Source organism: Lissotriton helveticus, chromosome 5_1 (genome assembly GCF_964261635.1).
Source record: "Lissotriton helveticus chromosome 5_1, aLisHel1.1, whole genome shotgun sequence".
In the NCBI taxonomy this organism is placed as follows: domain Eukaryota; kingdom Metazoa; phylum Chordata; class Amphibia; order Caudata; family Salamandridae; genus Lissotriton; species Lissotriton helveticus.
In genome coordinates, this window is record NC_136065.1 from 1,896,805,068 (window position 1) to 1,896,822,258 (window position 17,191).

General features: G+C 44.4%; 1 protein-coding gene across 1 annotated transcript in view; it reads left to right on the plus strand.

Moving 5' to 3' along the window:
• Positions 1 to 1,216: 1,216 nt before the first annotated feature.
• GHDC (GH3 domain containing) overlaps positions 1,217 to 17,191 on the plus strand; it is a 189,915-nt gene continuing 173,940 nt past the window's right edge. The window contains exons 1-2 of the mRNA XM_078645401.1: positions 1,217 to 1,353; positions 13,435 to 13,721. Of these exons, the coding sequence (XP_078501527.1) occupies positions 13,445 to 13,721 (277 nt within the window). The 5' untranslated portion in view covers positions 1,217 to 1,353; positions 13,435 to 13,444. The remainder of the gene's footprint in view (positions 1,354 to 13,434; positions 13,722 to 17,191) is intronic.

Here is a 17,191-nt window from a genome sequence, read left to right on the forward strand (position 1 = left end):
GGAGCAGCGGTCCTGTATGGGGCAGAACTCTGGGGGACCAGTAACCTCACCAAGTTGACGGCCGCTCAAAATAAATTTTTTCGTAATATTACTGGATTACCAGTATCCACTCCCTTGATACCTCTCCACTATGACCTAGGAGTTCGTAGCTTTGATGATATGGCAAAATATAGATCTGTTGCCTACTGGAGGAGATTATGGGTAACCCCGGAACTCCTGCAGTATGCCCAGGGCTTCCTTGAGGTTAGAGACTTAGATAAGTCTCACAAAATACAGTGGATGAGGGAGGTTAAAACAATCTATTCGGCTATGGGCCTATCTGCATTATGGCATGACCCCGTGGGGAATGTCTTCCCACCAAAAAAAATACTTCGTGAGCTGTATTGGAACATGGTTGAGCTCAGGACATTTGGGCGCTATACAGATTTATCATTTACTACTGATTTCCTAGAGCTCAAGCATGCCCCGGCCCTAGAACCCTATTGGGACTGGATTACCATTCCAGGGGACCGGAAGAAGTATCACCAAATGAGGCTGGGGACATTACCACTAAATACATTAACTGTAAAATGGCGTGGGAATCAAAGTTCGGTGTGTCCCTTTTGCCCCGACCAGAGGGAAAACATAGGGCATGTATTGTTTGCCTGTCCTGCATACTATGTACCAAGAAAGTCGTGGCTCAAACCAATTTGTGTTCAGTTAGGCTTCAAAACTGCTAGTGAGGCAATTAGGATCTTAAGAACTGACACATCCCAGCTAGTAGTTATAGCCATGTCGAAATTTTTACACTGGAGGTGGATAATTCGTGCCCGTAAAACGAGTTCCGTATAACCCCAAGGCCTGCTGTCATATGCTGCATATGCTGCTATTTAATTAAGTAAAGTGTAGTGAGAATTTGTATTGTAAAATGTCTTTTATGATTGAAAAATATCGAATAAAGACTATTTTGATTTGATTTGAATACCTGTACTTCTATATTTATATTCAAGCCCCTGCTCACACACTTGTGTGAGCAGTGCAGTAATGCTCATGTTTGTATGTTACCACAATGCTCGCACTATTGTATAGCTGATTGCATCGTCTATTTTTAAATATTTTACAAGTGACAGCAGGCCAATAGTCTTCTGGTAAAATCTTTATTTTGGCTCCGCGTTGGACTGAACCGTTAATGTGATCTTCCAAGATGGCCGCCTCGTTCTCTCGAAGGTAAAAGGCACTTCCTGTAATGCTGAGCGTGCTTGTCTTTTATTCCCGACTATGTTTTGAAGTAGTTGAGACGGGTATCCTGGGCACAAGGCAGCACCACGAAAGCTATGTTTTGAAGTTTTAAGCAACGCTACACGAAAACCGCAGGCAAGTAACTTAAGTTTGGATTGAATGCCGTGTCCGTGGTTGCTGTGCTGGAAGGAGATCTTGTCCAGCGATACTCAAGCCGGGGCTGGAACGAAAATGAAAATTGTATACACCTCTTCCTCCCTCTAGGTATAAATGCTCACAAACCCGGCAGGTATGGTCTATGAGAGAAACCCCGCTCTCACCCGGCGCTCAGTTAAGCTGAAGGCAGTTCAAACAAACTATGTTTTAGCTCCCTGTATATCTTTTATGTTAGGGATCGAAACGGGCGCTGCCGCTATGTTGTGCCTGTCACTGTCTGAAGGATGATTGCGCTGTTGCTGCATGGCTGTACATGTTTGTGAGAAGTGAAGCTGCACTTGTTAGTTAAGCTTGGGAAAGCCTTTTCATTTTACGACCTTTTCACTTTAAAACACATTTGACTTTGCCAGTTCTTTTACTCTGCTTTCTGGTGTTAGCAGCCTTGCCATAAGTGCTTCCTTTCAGCTTTTCCTTTACCTCACTGGACAGTAGGTCTTATCGGTTAATAAATGAGGGTCGTCTGCACGTTTGTAAAACACTGTGATTAATGATTTGCTTCAAGAGATGTCACTTGTCACTCAATGATTGCTTTTCATCATGACTATTTATTTTTTTTGCTCCAAGGATCTGTCATGTTTTTATGCCATAGGAGAGGAGACTCAAATGTGGCCTGAGCTGTCATACTTTGAACCCAACACTCAGTGTCTGACTTGTCAGGGGTTATAAGTTCACGTTTATTTGACTGCGCGGACAGCAGTGGTCCGTTGTCCCACCTGTACTGCTCCATTAGCTTATCTTCCCCACCACGGTTCTGAAGAGTCTGATAACAAAGAAGGTATGGCAAGCATTTAGATAGATAGTTGTTAAATTCAAAACATCCAGAGACGGGTGGGTTTTTGGAGGCCACAGCTGCAAGAACTGTGCAAGGTTATGAATAGTGTAGCAAATGAAAGATACACAGGCCAGGTGTATAAACAGGATATCTTTATTGAGGCTTGGTTCCAGGAAAGATGAGTAGGAGAAGATAGTAGATAAAGCTTAGCTCCACCAGGAGCAGCCTCCCTGTTGCTCAGCCTGCATTCACCAATTGACACTCCACACACAGGCAACCAAGCATTCTGCGAGGTCATCGCACATTCCAGCTGAGCAGTAGGGAAGGGACAAGAAGTTGTTTATGACACATCCTCTTTCCTTAGGGAACTAAAACAGCTAAGGAGTGCATAGTGGACATGTCATTGTAAACGTTGCATTAGAAAAGGGAAACAGAAACATTACAAAATGTACATGCATGAGAAGAAACACCCTAAATAAACATGCTTGAAATGTACAGTAATCATTAGGTAAGATACATCTGGAATAACATTAGCATGCGAAGAAACACTTCAAAGTGCATATAACAATAAATGTAATACATCATAAAAAATTGAAGACTAATCACGCGGAAGAATACCTAGGTGTAATACTTGAGGAGAATGAACACCACGCCCCTTCCCCCTACCTTGGGGAAGAACAAAATTGCGAGGGCATGACTTTGGGATACACACTATCACCACAACCTCCCCATAAAAGGGTATACTCTAGGTTTGAGAATATACCTGGAGCGCTAACCACACCCACAACCTACATTTAACACAGAATCGGAGCACTAACAGCTCCCACAACCTCCCCAAAAATGGGTGCACTCTATGTTTGAAAATTGAACTGTAACTGGAATTGTGAGCATCTATACATGATAGGGTACACTATACTCAACTCCCCATATCAGGGTACACCATAGGATATATGTCACCCTAGAAAACTGACCTCCCCATGGCAGTGTACAACCTCCCCAAACCTGGGTATACAGCAGAGTAAACTGAATAAGGGCGTAAAATGCCAACACAACAACTAACCTCCCCATAGTAAGGTACCTTGTAGAATAAACGTCACTTTAGACAAATGACTTGGGCATTAACCGCCCGTCAACCTTCCCTTACAAGGGTACACCACAGGGCATTAGTCACTCTAAGAAACTGATCTGTGCCACCCACCGCCCCCATAACCTTCCCGTGAGTGGGTACACACTACACTTGAAATCTAAACTGGGGCTCTAACCACCCCCACAACCTCCCCGTAAAAGGGTACTCCAAGGTAAAACTGCGACACAAGAAACAGCAAGCTGGTACAGTAACTTAAGGATAGATCTACACATATAATATACTGGCATAAATGAGGACGATGACGCATAGTACTGTTCCAAACCCATAGTCCAAACTGATGGAGACCTGGCGAATACAATCTCCCAGTAAAATGGTACACAAAGGTGAAACTGCGACACAAGAAGCAGCAAGCTTGTACAGTAACTTAAGGATACGTATGCACATATAAGCTTGTATCCGGTCCAGGGAAGGCATGGCTTGGCAGTTCGGGCTGGACTGTTCCCATGAGGCACAGGGTCAGACTGATTTGCATATAGCCATGTCTGAACTGGGGTGGCAGAGTGGGCTAAAGAACGGTGATGGATTAAACCCAGAAATTTTGACTGGGTGTGAGTGTTTGATTGGTTCAGATGCTCCGTCCATCAACACCCCCTTTTGTACCGCTTTTGGTCGCCATAAGTGTGGCAGGGTATGCTCAGACCTGAGTCCCTTGCTCACTTTGTCACTGGATTCAAGCAAGCCGGGCTGAAGACTGCTGTAATGCCAGAAACCGGTCCTCGGAAGCTTGTTTCCGGTCCAGGGAAGGCATGGCTTGGCAGTTCGGGCTGGACTGTTCCCATGAGGTACAGGGTCAGACTGATTTGCATATAGCCATGTCTGAACTGGGGTGGCAGAGTGGGCTAAAGAACGGTGATGGATTAAACCCAGATCTTTTGACTGGGTGTGAGTGTTTGATTGGTTCAGATGCTCTGTCCATCACCACCCCCTTTTGTACTGCTTTTGGCCGCCATAAGTGTGGCAGGGTATGCTCAGACGTGAGTCCCTTGCTCACTTTGCCACTGGATTCAAGCAAGCCGGGCTGAAGACGGCTGTAATGCCAGAAACCGGTCCTCGGAAGCTTGTTTCCGGTCCAGGGAAGGCATGGCTTGGCAGTTCGGGCTGGACTGTTCCCATGAGGCACAGGGTCAGACTGATTTGCATATAGCCATGTCTGAACTGGGGTGGCAGAGTGGGCTAAAGAACGGTGATGGATTAAACCCAGATCTTTTGACTGGGTGTGAGTGTTTGATTGGTTCAGATGCTCCGTCCATCACCACCCCCTTTTGTACCGCATATAATATACCGGCATAAATGAGGACAATGATGCATAGTACTGTTCGAAACCCATACTCCAAACTGATGGAGACCTGGTGAATGACGTCTCAACCGAACCCATGATAGGAGATGAGAGATTGCAGGACCATGTGGAGGCTCCAGGAGGCTGTTGCAACGTCACAGTGAAGAACCTTGAGCCCCAGATGAAATACATGTGGCAGAATCGACTGAGCAGGAAAACACACCAGACGAACGGGAGGTAGTCACCAAGTCCTCTGATCAAGCCGCTTAGATACCGCACTAACCACGTAAGAACAAGCGTGGGGAACGTGGTTGGCACACTGAGGAATTTGTACCACCTTGTAGTATGAGCCACAACCAACCAAAAGATGGCGGGACGCTTTTGACGTAGCGCCGAGTGGCTCATGGCACGTTAGCGCAGCATAGCGTCCATCAACAGCTAAAAGAATTTAGAGACACCGCAACGTCAAGGAAGATGCTACGAAAGAGCCCCAGGAATCTATGACGGAGATAAGAGTGTGTGTGCTGGAGGTGACGTGAAGATACTTTTGAAAGGGCAGCTCGCGCACAGTTCAAAAATCAATTCGCTCAAATGGCTGCGCAGCAATCCAACTCCCAATGGCTCTGGCAAAGCGCACCAAAAGTACAACAAAGTTACCTTTTTAAGTTACTAGGGCTGGTGAATGTAGAGCCGCAAGGCTTTGAACCGAATGTGCTGGCATACTAGTTCTGCTAGTAGCACTTTTTTACAAACACTGATCACGAAGTGCTGGCAGGACTTCCTCTGTAAGGCTTGTGAGAACACATCAACAGTTGAGGATCCTCTCCCAACACTCTTCGTTCTTATCGAGCAGGCGCTAATTCTCACACTCTTGAACACGACAGGCTGCCCAACTGTAGTTAGTAACCCAGAAGTCTTCCAGGTGACAGCGGGGTGGCAGCGGGCTCCTAGAGTAGAAGAATGACAAACGCCCAGGCTGTAGGCTGTCCCGATAGTAAAGGAAACTGGTGGGGCTGACCAGGGTGTTTCACAGTTTCACACGGTTCAAGTTTCAATTGACGTGTTTGAAAGGGTTGAGTAGAGTCCTCGGTTTCTTAGATTCTTTGTCTTGGTTAGATCCCTCTGTTAGTTAGATCCTTTGTGGAGGGTCTTCCTTAATGTAGGTTCTTCAAGTTTGTCACCAAATTGTCGCAAATGGAAGATACACAGGATATCTTTATTGAGGCTTGGTTCCTGGATAGATGAGTAGGAGAAGATAGGAAGATAAAGCGTAGCCTTACCAGGAGCAGCCTCCCTGCTGCTCAGCCTGCATTCACCAACTGATGCTCCACACACACACACACACACAGGCAACCAACCATTCTATGAGGTGATCACACATTCCAGCTGAGCAGTAGGGAAGAGAAGAGAAGAAGCTTATGACAAATAGCAGCTGTGGAAGCTCTAGCTTATTTGATTCAGTAGTTTTGTTCACTAACTCCTTCGCGCCAAAGTTTTCAAACTAGATGGAGATCAAAGGAATCGCAAAGACGTTTTCCACAAAACTAGACCAGGCCGATGAAGATCAATAAAAACCAATTGCCAGCCCTAATGTATATTTTGTGCACTTACAGATTTGATTCAGCATTTGTACTTGGGGAAAGACACATCTGAAAGTCACCTTTGATGATAAACTTATAGATCACTACAGCCAAGATTTTCAATTGACAAATTCATTTTGCATGAGATTTGTCTCATCGGATTGTATACAGGTTTGATAATTTATGGGTCCAGTTCCCTTGAGAGAGGCACAAACTACCGTACAAATACACAAGCCCGCTGTTATTTGGTTTTATTCCAAGGTGTTGTGTATCGATTTAGATTCCGTATGCATTTCCCGATTCGTGCCGGTATATAGGTACAATTGACACGCTGCCTTTATATAGGCATAGAAATCCAGTCCTTATTTAGGCATAGTCCATGCTACCCAAATACAGGAATGGCTACTTCCATCCGTTCATCTATGTCACAACGAGTTCTTGGAAAACCAGACTCTTAAGCCGTTAGGGACTTCCCCTTGCTTGGATATTGATTTCTCCAAGAACTCATTTATTATGCATGAACATCTATTCCTTAGGAGTTCATTCATGATTTTCAAATGCCCAACTTTACGTAAATTCTGGCATTCCTAAACACCTTCAAGGTATAAATATACCTTCACTTGCTCTGGCAAAGCACGGTTTGGTTCGGTGCAGTTCGACTACCTACTTGCACGACGCAGCTCGCCACAGCAAGTCCCGAAGGAAGCCAACTCTCCATCTGACGCACTGACTAGACGCTGTCATCCTCCTGCCGAGAATCCATCTCCAGTGTTTCTGACTTCTCTTGCGGGGTGTTGGGAAATCGAGTACTAGGAAAGAGATACCAACCTCTCTCATTCTAAGTTATGGAGCTGATTAGAACCTAGAGAACCCTTTGGCAGATTCTTGGCAAAACTAGACTTGGCTAAAACAGCACCTACTTCTTCCCTTGTACTAGACCTAGGTTAGGTACACTGGGGTAGGCGTATTTTAGAAGCACCAGTTGAGTATTTTAGCCTGTGTTATTTATGTATGTATTTTTATATATGTCATAGCAACAGACAATGCTATTACAGTATTATTTTATGTTACTGTTTGCGCTGTACGCATTATACTTTGCATTCTGTCTAACGATTGTAGCAGTTCATATCTCTTGCATGTGAAATAAGACTGTTCAATAAATCCTTTTTATTGAAACGCCCGTCACGCTATTTCTGTGCAACTCTGTAGAAACGAAGTATGCTCGATTGACTGAGTGAACTAGTTATCTATTGTTTCCACGACTCTGAACATATTGTTTCGATTCTAGGGGAAACAAAGTTGTCATTTTATGCGGTTGTCAGAGACTAACCCCTTCTTGTTTATTCAAGAAAGTTTCTAGTGACCTCTGAGTTAGCTTGCACACACACAATTAAGTTTAATATACTCGATAGAGACATATTGACCTCAGTCCTATGTCAAATCTATAGTGTATGTTATTCCAATGCGCAGAACGTATTAGGGATATAGGAACTACACTACAAAGGTACCTCAGAAATGTTTTTGTATATGCTGTAGCATTTTAGTTAATGTTGATGTCTGTTGTTCATATTTCCTTTATTATTTCATTACTTCTCATATTGTACTGTTGCCTTTTTGTTTTAGTCGAGACAGCTGAGGGTATGACTGTTAGAAATTGTTGCACTAGAAATTGTGCCGATGTGGTGTGGACTTACAAATTTGGGAGTAGGTTGCGATCTCAACATCAGTACCTTATGCAGGTTCATGTACATTTGATAATACGAATGTCCTGATTTTATTATAACTTAAAAAAAATATGCAACAGATTAAACAATGGGAACAAAACAACCAATTCAGTATGAATGAGCAAGAGAACAAAAGTCTTGATTTAGAGATTCAACCAAAATTCCTGAGGTGCTAGGTAAAAGGTGTCTAGTGTAGGCCTCAGAGGGCCTGTTTTTCAGGACTTCAGATAAGATAAATGTAGATAAAAATAATCTAAATGGAAATGAGATGTATTGCCGCTGTTAAGAATGAAGTCGCATCACCAGCCCTGAGCCGCTGTCAGCGAAAGAGAGTTAATAAGGTGGCAACAGTATCTTAATCTTTAATTGGTTGACCTTTGTCAATTTTCTTCTTGTCCCAAAAATAAAGTCTTTTCCTGCAACCTTTGCCAAAGCTTATGGGGCATGCATGTTTTCCTCAAGAGTCTAAACCCCATGATGTATTTTGATTTATCAGGCTCTGCCATATCAGATTAAGCATTTTTGGCTTGGGTTAGCTATTACCTTTTAGCTGTGCTTTGGTACAAATTCAAACGACCTAACTGGCTGTTAAACTTTAGAAGAGTATGAATGTGAGAGACTGGCTTAGTATATGGTGCTCACTTATGTAAGTGTAGCATCCTGCACTAATCCAGACAACCCTTATGGTGATTTTAGGGGTCTTAGACAACCTTACAAAGCTCTCTAAGTGGTAGCTGTGGAGAGCAGCCTTCAGGCTGAGTCCAGTAGGAGTGTAAAGCAACTTGTTTTACCAGTACTTAATTTTATGGTTATAGGTTAAGAGAAAAGGAATCACACAGTGTAGTTCTAAAAATCTGTATTTTGTTACAAACACTTACTAACACCTTGTATTACCTCCTACCGGGAGATATAAACACATTACTTAGGAAATAGAACATGTAAGTAGCACATATACCCAGTGGTCACCATGGGAAGACCAAACCATATTCTAAAATAGTGAAATCCGAACCAAGACTCAAGTCAAGAATGCACCCAGAAGGCTTAGAAGAGCTGTGAACCCAAGGAACCACCCTAGGTGAGTGCTGATCTTGCTCGACCTATCGGTAGCATTTTACACCATTACCCTGGTGCGGTTGGTTCAGCAGTTGCAGGAGGTGGGAGTTATGGGCAAGCTTCTGGAGCTTCCCCACTCTTTCATGTCTGTGAGAATGCACACTGTCAGCTGCGGAGGCTTTAGAGCAAGGGTATTTAGTCTTCCTTGTGGGGCCCCCCAGGGCTCTTCCTTGAGCCCCACCCTCTTTAATCTCTATGTGACCCCTTTAGCCAAGCTGATGAGATCATTTGGGTTCCAGGTGTTTTCCTTTGCAGACGATACACAAATCCTTGTTTCCATCTCAAATGATTTGGAATTGGTCGCATGAAAATTCATCCAGTGTATGGCCAGCATTATCTGGTGAATGAAGGGCAACTCACTAAAGATCAAAGCTGACAAGACCGAAGTACTGGTATTTGGCTCGCAGAATTCCATCTGTTCAAATGCCTGGTGACCCATGGACTGTGGTCCCCTCCCTGTCCCGGTTAGGACAGCGAAAAATCTGGATATCCTTTTCGACGAGGGTCTGGCCTTTCATGCTCAGGTCAGCCGTACTGTCAGCACCTGTTACTATATCTTAAGAACTCTCAGAAAGGTGCTGCCGTATATATTCCTCCTGAACTGCAACGGTCCCCCATTATTACACTTATCACCTCTCTGTTGGACTACTGCAATGCTCTATACCTCAACATCAATGCTGCACCCCTGGACAAGCTTCAGGTTGTTCAGAACGTAGCGGCCTGGCTGATTCTTAACATCCCACAGCACCAGTCAGCCAGGGATGGGTTCGACCTTGCATTGGCTCCCCATTAGGAAGTGAATCCCCTTCAAGATCCTTAGCATGGTCTATAAGGCCTTACATAGCAAAGGCTCATCACAATTGTAAACTGTAGGAAGACGGTAATCAAAGACAGGAAGCAGGATGGAAAGTGACGAGGTTTATTTGTCACTACTTCTCATGTTGAAGTCCAGTGTCAGAATGCCCATGCATAAAACAGTCTCTAGAATCACCAGGTTCCCCCCACTTCGAAAGATAACATTCTTCCCTATCAACTTATAACACGAGACTGTCACGAGCTGTGATAGGACAATCAACATGCTCGTGACAGCTCATGTAACAGAGTACCCAACACAAACCATGTTCCAATGGTACATCCCCGGGAGGACCTTGACATCTTCCACTCCGAAAAAATGGCCTCTCCGAGAGGCCTCGCCAGAGGGAGTGGTCGCTCTTTTTCGGTAGTGGTCACCAAACTCTGGAATTCCCTACCTTTCTTCATCTCCAACGCAGAATCTCTTCCAGCTTTCAGAAAATTGCAGTAAAATGGCTATTCTCATCCTACTTGCGGGCTCCGTGTTTCTTTTCCTCTCTCTGCCCAGCGCCTTTGCACCCTTGGGTATAAGTGCACTCTACAAATTGTATCCTATCCAGGAACCCCACGGAGGTCGTGTGCCGAGTGGGAACACAACCGCATGCACAATGTTAGTCAATAAATAAGTCGCAGTTGCAATTTTAAAGAAGGACTCTTCCCAGTGGGCCCTGAAGAAACCCAGTGGAAAATGGAAGGTTGGAGAGTCACCCCACCTGTGGATACCTACACCAGGGAAGCCGGGTGCATAGATTTCAAGTGACGTCGGAAACTGCCGTAGACTACAATGCAGGACTTCAGGAAAGATGCCGCTGGAGAAGAAGACAAAGGAGTCCGGTGGAACCCAAAGGTGGATTCAGGATGAAGGGTACCTGCAAGCAGAGGGGACAGTATATGCCACTCAGGAGTGGCCAGGAGGCACGGAAGACGAATGCCCATCGATGCCATAGATACAGGAGAGGTTGACAGTGCCCTTGAAGTTGCAGCTGTGCGGATCAGGTGATGCTGTAGAAGACCAGGAACAGTTCACGAGCTGTCCAAGTCATATGTTGTGTGCCAAAGGGTCATTGTCCGGCAGGGGCACCAATAAGCCTTGGCAGCAGCAACCAATGTAGTTGACGAAAAAGGTGCAGTGTCGGGACCAGCATGGTCCAAGTGACTCACCAAGAGTAGGTAAGTCGGAGCAGGTCCAAGCAAGCAGGGGAGCCCACTGAAGCCAAACACTCACAAGAGGACCCACAGGCCAAAGGCACAGGAGTCACAAGAGGACCCTGAGCTGTTCACCAATGAAGACGTCCACGGTGCAAAGGATGCGATGCCGGCAAAGATTCTGGCTGCAGGAGATGCTTGAGGTTGGAGCTTTGTGGGGCCCGAAGTTCTCTGGAGGAGAGTCAACAAGACTTTGCAACGGCAAGTCAACATAGTGTACAGGGGTTCTGTTCCAGCGGTTCTGACGAGGGATACTGGCCTCAAACTCGTTCAGAAGACAGTGCAGGCCTCGAGGGATTTGCAGAACCACCACCTGTGTTGCTGAGCCTTATGGAGTCCGTCAGAGCCCAGGATCAGCAGACCGGTCAGCTGCGTTGTGATGCCTGCAGATGCAGGGGAGTTGTTCCTTCATTCCAAGGGAGAATACTTCGGGTGTCTTGGATGTCCACAGGCCCTGTGAAGATCCTGTATGGAGCACAGGCACAGATTTTGCAGCAGACTTGCAGGACGACAAGATCAGGAGCAGCAGGAGTCTTCCCAGTTGCGGTCTCGGTTCCCAAAACGAAGACCAGAGAGGTCCAGATTGCCCAGATGGTTGAAGTGGTATGTGATCTGAATCTTGTCCCACAATGAATCTAGGGACCCACCCACAGGTAAGCCCTTAAGTACCCTTAGTAAAGGGTTGGGACGATTCAGGGGTCCCTCCCAGAGGAGGGGCTGGACAGTGGGAAGGATACTCCCATGTCCTTTGTCCAGTTTAACAACAGAGCGGGAGCCTCCCTGAACTGGTTTGAACTGGAGTATGCAAGGAGGGAACCAAATGTGCCCTTCAAGCAGTCTCTGTGGCGCTGGCAAATGTCCCCACACTGCCCCAATACACTAAACCCTGTCTGGGAGGTGGTCACACCTCCCTGTGATAGGATATCTATTGTTCTGTCTTCCCCTGCTCGAGCTTGGCTCAGCAGCAGGAGGGCAGAATTGTGTATCTGGTTGGCAGCTGTCTGATTTTAGTAGACTGGTACGGGTAGCATTGAGGGACTCCCAGAGGTTCTTTACAGTGCAGGGAATCATACCTCCCTCACCGGTGGGGTTATGAATACAGCATGTTTGGTACCAAACATGAGAGGGTTCATTACAGCCAGTTTAGAGATTGGCATTACGTAGTGATGCACGGGCAATGTATATGTCATAATGGATGATGCACTTACAACCCAGGAGATTGGACTGCAAAGGTTGTAGGGGAGCTCCGCCAATGCAAGGGCATCTCATACTTAGAATCGAGCAGCCTGCCTTCAGGATTGAAAGGCCTGCCTTAGGGTTGGCTTACACGTTTTAAGTGCAGTGACCTCAGATATAAGTAAACTTAGATCTGTCATAAGTGGTGCTAGCACACACAGACGGCAGTAGCAGGCCTGTAGTCCTAATTGAGTGGTTTCTCATGGATAGCATAATACATGCTGCAGCCCATGGGAGACCCCTGGTGTACCTAGTCCCTGGATTCCTTAGTACCGTATACTAGGGACATATATAGGGTACACCAGTTGCCAATCTGGAGTGTACCGAAGTACTCACCATGTCTAGTTTAGGGAGGAAGCACAGACACTGGGAAACTGGTTAGCAGGATCTCAGTCAGACCAGTCAGAAAAACATAATGACACCAGCAAAAAGCAGGGGTGACCATGAAAGCAGATCCTACGTTCCTACAAGTATGGAACATGTTGCTTCTCTATTTTGTAGAGTACTAACATTATGTTCTTTTATTTTATTTTATTTTTTTACTTTATTCTGGAACTAAAGTTTAAAATAACAGATTTATACCCCCTAAATAGCACAATAAAATGGTTAACTACAAGCTGGAAATCTACTGTGGATCCCAATATGAGACTGCAGTCATTGCCAATTAGAAGGCTCAGATTTTATACTAGGGTCGGCAGGCAGGAGAGTGTATCATGAAGGAACTGCCTAATGTAAAAAAAATAAGTGAAAGGAACAGAGAGGAAGAGGAATGTTATCTTTGTTCATGAAATATGAGTACATTGTCATTCTTGAGACTGAAAGTTTTGCTTTGGATCCTTTTCATATTCTTCCAATATACAATACACAATAGTAGTACAGTGGTTTGTCGGCATCCCTGTTAAGCTGAGCATGACCGAGGCTCAACCCTAAAAAAGGAAAAAACTACAAGCGATCAGACAATTATGGATGCTTTAAACATCGTGATGTATTAGTAAAAAGTTGCAAAGTTTTTAACAATTCTGAAACATTTACATTAACTCCTTGCCATTATCTCTTTGTCTTTAAACTAGGTATGTTTTATGCTTCTCTTTTAGACTAAGAACAATGCTTTCAGTGGCTTTCCTCATTGCCTTGCTCGGAGCAATTGTGACTTTCCTAGTCTGGAACCGTAGGTCATGGGATCCCACAAAAACCCTGGGTCTTCTTTTGCGGCACTGGTTTGCCCTCCGAGTAATTGCCTGGCATGGTGCCAGGCAGCGCCGGCATCTGGAAGTTGACTCCCAAGACATCCATTGTGTCCAGGAGGAGATCCTGCTTCAAAGGCTCCAGATGAACCAGGACACTGAGTACGGCCTATTGCACCAGTTCAGTGATATTAAAGGTAATATGCCTGTAAAAGAAGGGTGATCCTGCAATGCTATTCATGAAAATGTATAGATCAATTCTCCAGAAACCAGCAGAAGTCTCCCTTATTTAGTTAGTAGTGTGTCTTATCCAGATATGTGAAATCTCCTTTCCATGAAATGTAATCAGTTACCCCTTAAACATGTCTAACATTGATAGAATCGCAACACGTTTCCCAGACATAATATGTAAGATAGTACTAAACTTTCACATTTCCCTTATCACAAAAACTGTCTCCATAGCATAAGTTCAGCAATGGTGGACCATCTGGAAACAGGCAGATGTAAAAACAAGGATTTAGCACTAGTAATCAGTTATGTGCATGTGCTAAGCAAGGACTCGCAGTAATCTGTTGTTAGTTGGAAGCAACACATTTTTTAATGTTGTTTAAAACAAAATCCAGTACGACGGAGCTTTGAGACTCCATTTCAATTGTTGTTGTAGCACTTTGGAAGCATGGCGTGCCATACTTTACTAGGCAAAATAACACATCTACTCCTTACAGTGAGGTTGTGTTCTGAACCCAACAATTTCTCACAAAATCAAATTTGAAATCCTAAATGGGGCATATTGAATGTGAAATGAATGTCAAGAAAGAAGTCTGTGAGTGGTAACAAAGTTGTCTCTTGTTGGAGGTCGCTTGCTGGCTAAAATAGAGTTGCCGTAGTCGAAGTGAGACATGATTAATATGCACTGTTATTTTCTGCTTTTTACTTTATAGTGGTGCCAGATTGTTTTTTTTCCCGTTAAACAAGAACAGGAGGATTTTTGTGGATCCTTCCTTGACTTCATATTGATGACCTTCAGCATGAATTTCACCTCTCCAAATGGACTCGTATTACCTTTGTTGTTCTGAAGCAAACCCGCAAGTTTTCCCCTATAGTTTAGCACAGTATCCGCAGGCAACCCTAATTCTCTAGCGAACATGTCTAGTTCCATATTAGGAACATAACTACAGCACAGGTTTTACTGATGCCACAGGCACATGTCAAGCTGTTCTGGGGCTTTCAGGCACTTTCAGTGTCTGAAAAGATAATGATACCGAGGTTATTTGATGGACTGAAAATGGCCAAGTGATAGATAACCTGGCCTCAGGATTGTATAATTTTCCTAAAATATGTACTTGCACAAGGGACGGGATGCTGAAGAAATCTCCCTGTCCTATAAAAAACAGTCACATGTCCCTTTTGATGCCTTGCAGTGGTTTGGCACATAATGGTTGCATTCCCATTATATCTTAGCTCTGATAATATCCTCTCTGATTATAACTGGGATCATATTATACCAGATATTACATAGGGGATAAAGTACCCCCTACTGTACAATATAAGCATATTGTGAGCCACCAATGAGACCTGTGGCCATTTACAGGAACAAGATTGCAGGCTAAGGTACTTTGTAAGGTCATGGAACTCTGAGGTGTAGGTTATTTTATTCCTTGGAATACATGGTCACACAACATGCTTCCCACAAAGCTCTTAAATCCTTGGTGTCTTATCCTTCCATGTTCCTTGCACACAAGCAAAACAAGCATTTGCAATGCAATAGGTCTCGCATTTGTGAGAGTTAGAGCTACTGACGTTGTAAATGACAATGTTTTTTACCCTGGTGTTTTGGTATGGAGTGGATGCATGTGGTGTGGAGTAGAATTATGTGGGTTACATTGAAATCCTTAGCGGTGTGTGGTGGAATTGTGTAGTGGGTTTGAGTGGATGTATGGTGTGGAATTATGTGGCATGGTGGGCAGTGAAAATATGTGGATAGTAAATATGTGCTATTGAGTGGACTGGAAATGTGTGGAGGGGGCTGTCTGATAATTATGCAGAATGAAATGTTGTGTTGTGGAGTGGTATGTTGTGCAGTTTAATTATGTGGTGAGCTGTTGAATGTTGTCGCAACGATGTGGAATTTTGTGGTGTGGATTGGATGGATGTGGTGTGTTTTGTAATTGTTGCTGAGTTGAATTATGTGTTTTGCTGTCTAATTATGTGGTGTGGAATGGAAACATGTAGAGTTGAATTGTGTGGTGTGGAAGTGTGTGGTATTGAGCGAAATTATGCTGACTGGAATTACGTGGCATGGTGTGGAGTGTCTTTGAGAAGGACTGGTTCACTCGCTCAGTGCAATGTGGAAGAGGTAAATACTTTTTTCACCTGATGTAAAAGACAGTGCTTTAACAGGGAGTGAATCTTCGACCTTCGGCTTAAGAGAAATACTTTAACCAGAAGGCAACTAGTGATGCTCTTAGTGAGCCTTACCAAGACTGTGAGTTTGACCTCTGGAACAGAAGACCAGGATCAAGAAATTTTGGAAGTCACAGTGACCTATTCAATAAAAGCATTGTTACGCCTGCAATAGAGTACTTTTCACGCAGTGATGTATTGAAATCCTGGTTTGCCAGATGTACTGACATGGATACGCAGCTCCAAATCATTGATAATAGTAAGCACTGCAAAGCATTATGGATTTTAAGATTAGGTGCGCCTTTGCAGATGTATTTGCTCTAACAAACAGCCTTTATTAAATGGCTTCCTGACCGATGATTCCCCTGCAAAACTACTTATTGTACGTAAATACAAGTAATATATTTTGGGGATCCAGCAGCAGAGCCCTCTATAATCCTGCGACACAAAAGGATGCTACATGACCAAGGACACACTAAATAGGACGGTAATGTAATCGGACTACTTCTGGTTGGTACCATTTACACTAGAAGAAATGTTTCAAAATTACATTCTACACAGCACTTAAGTCTGCTAATCTCTTGCAAACCCCTTGATTTGTAAATGTGTGGTATGTTAGGCAGGAAGTCAGTGTGGCAGCATGGTGCTACTTGAACTAGTTTCACATAAAAAAAGAATAGTGTCAATAAACGCTAGCAATTGCACGTGCCTTACTGAACTGCCACACCATATCTTGCTAGACCCTGCAAAGCAGTCACTGTCCTGGATTGAACTCCAGGAACTTGGGTAGCAGCCTAAGTGAATGCCAGTTGTCAACAGACTGTGACGGTGTAAGGGCGCTCCAGTGGAGATAGTTCTGGTTGCACTCAGCCGCCCCGTTCCCGTACTTTATCCTTAGTCCTCCCTTCTAGTTCAGACGCTGGGAAGCAACAGCCACCAAATCTGGTCTGACTGGTTGGGGGAAGGCTATCACCTTGACAGACCAGGCACACCTCTAGCCCAGCCCACCCGGCTCCAAACTGAGCTGTGGACTGTTTGGACAGAGGAACGTGTTCACTTCAAAGCCAATCAGCATTTCACAATTCTGTGCAGTTCATTAAGATTGGCTGAGATGACCCGATGCTTCAATGCTAGACGCCTTATACAATAGGCAGTACCGCCCAATGACAAAGCCAATAGTTCTGGCTTGTTGTAGGTGTAGTGTTACTTGTTGTGTTATATATTTGGATGAATGGACAGAAGGAGCAAAATACCAGTGGGGCAG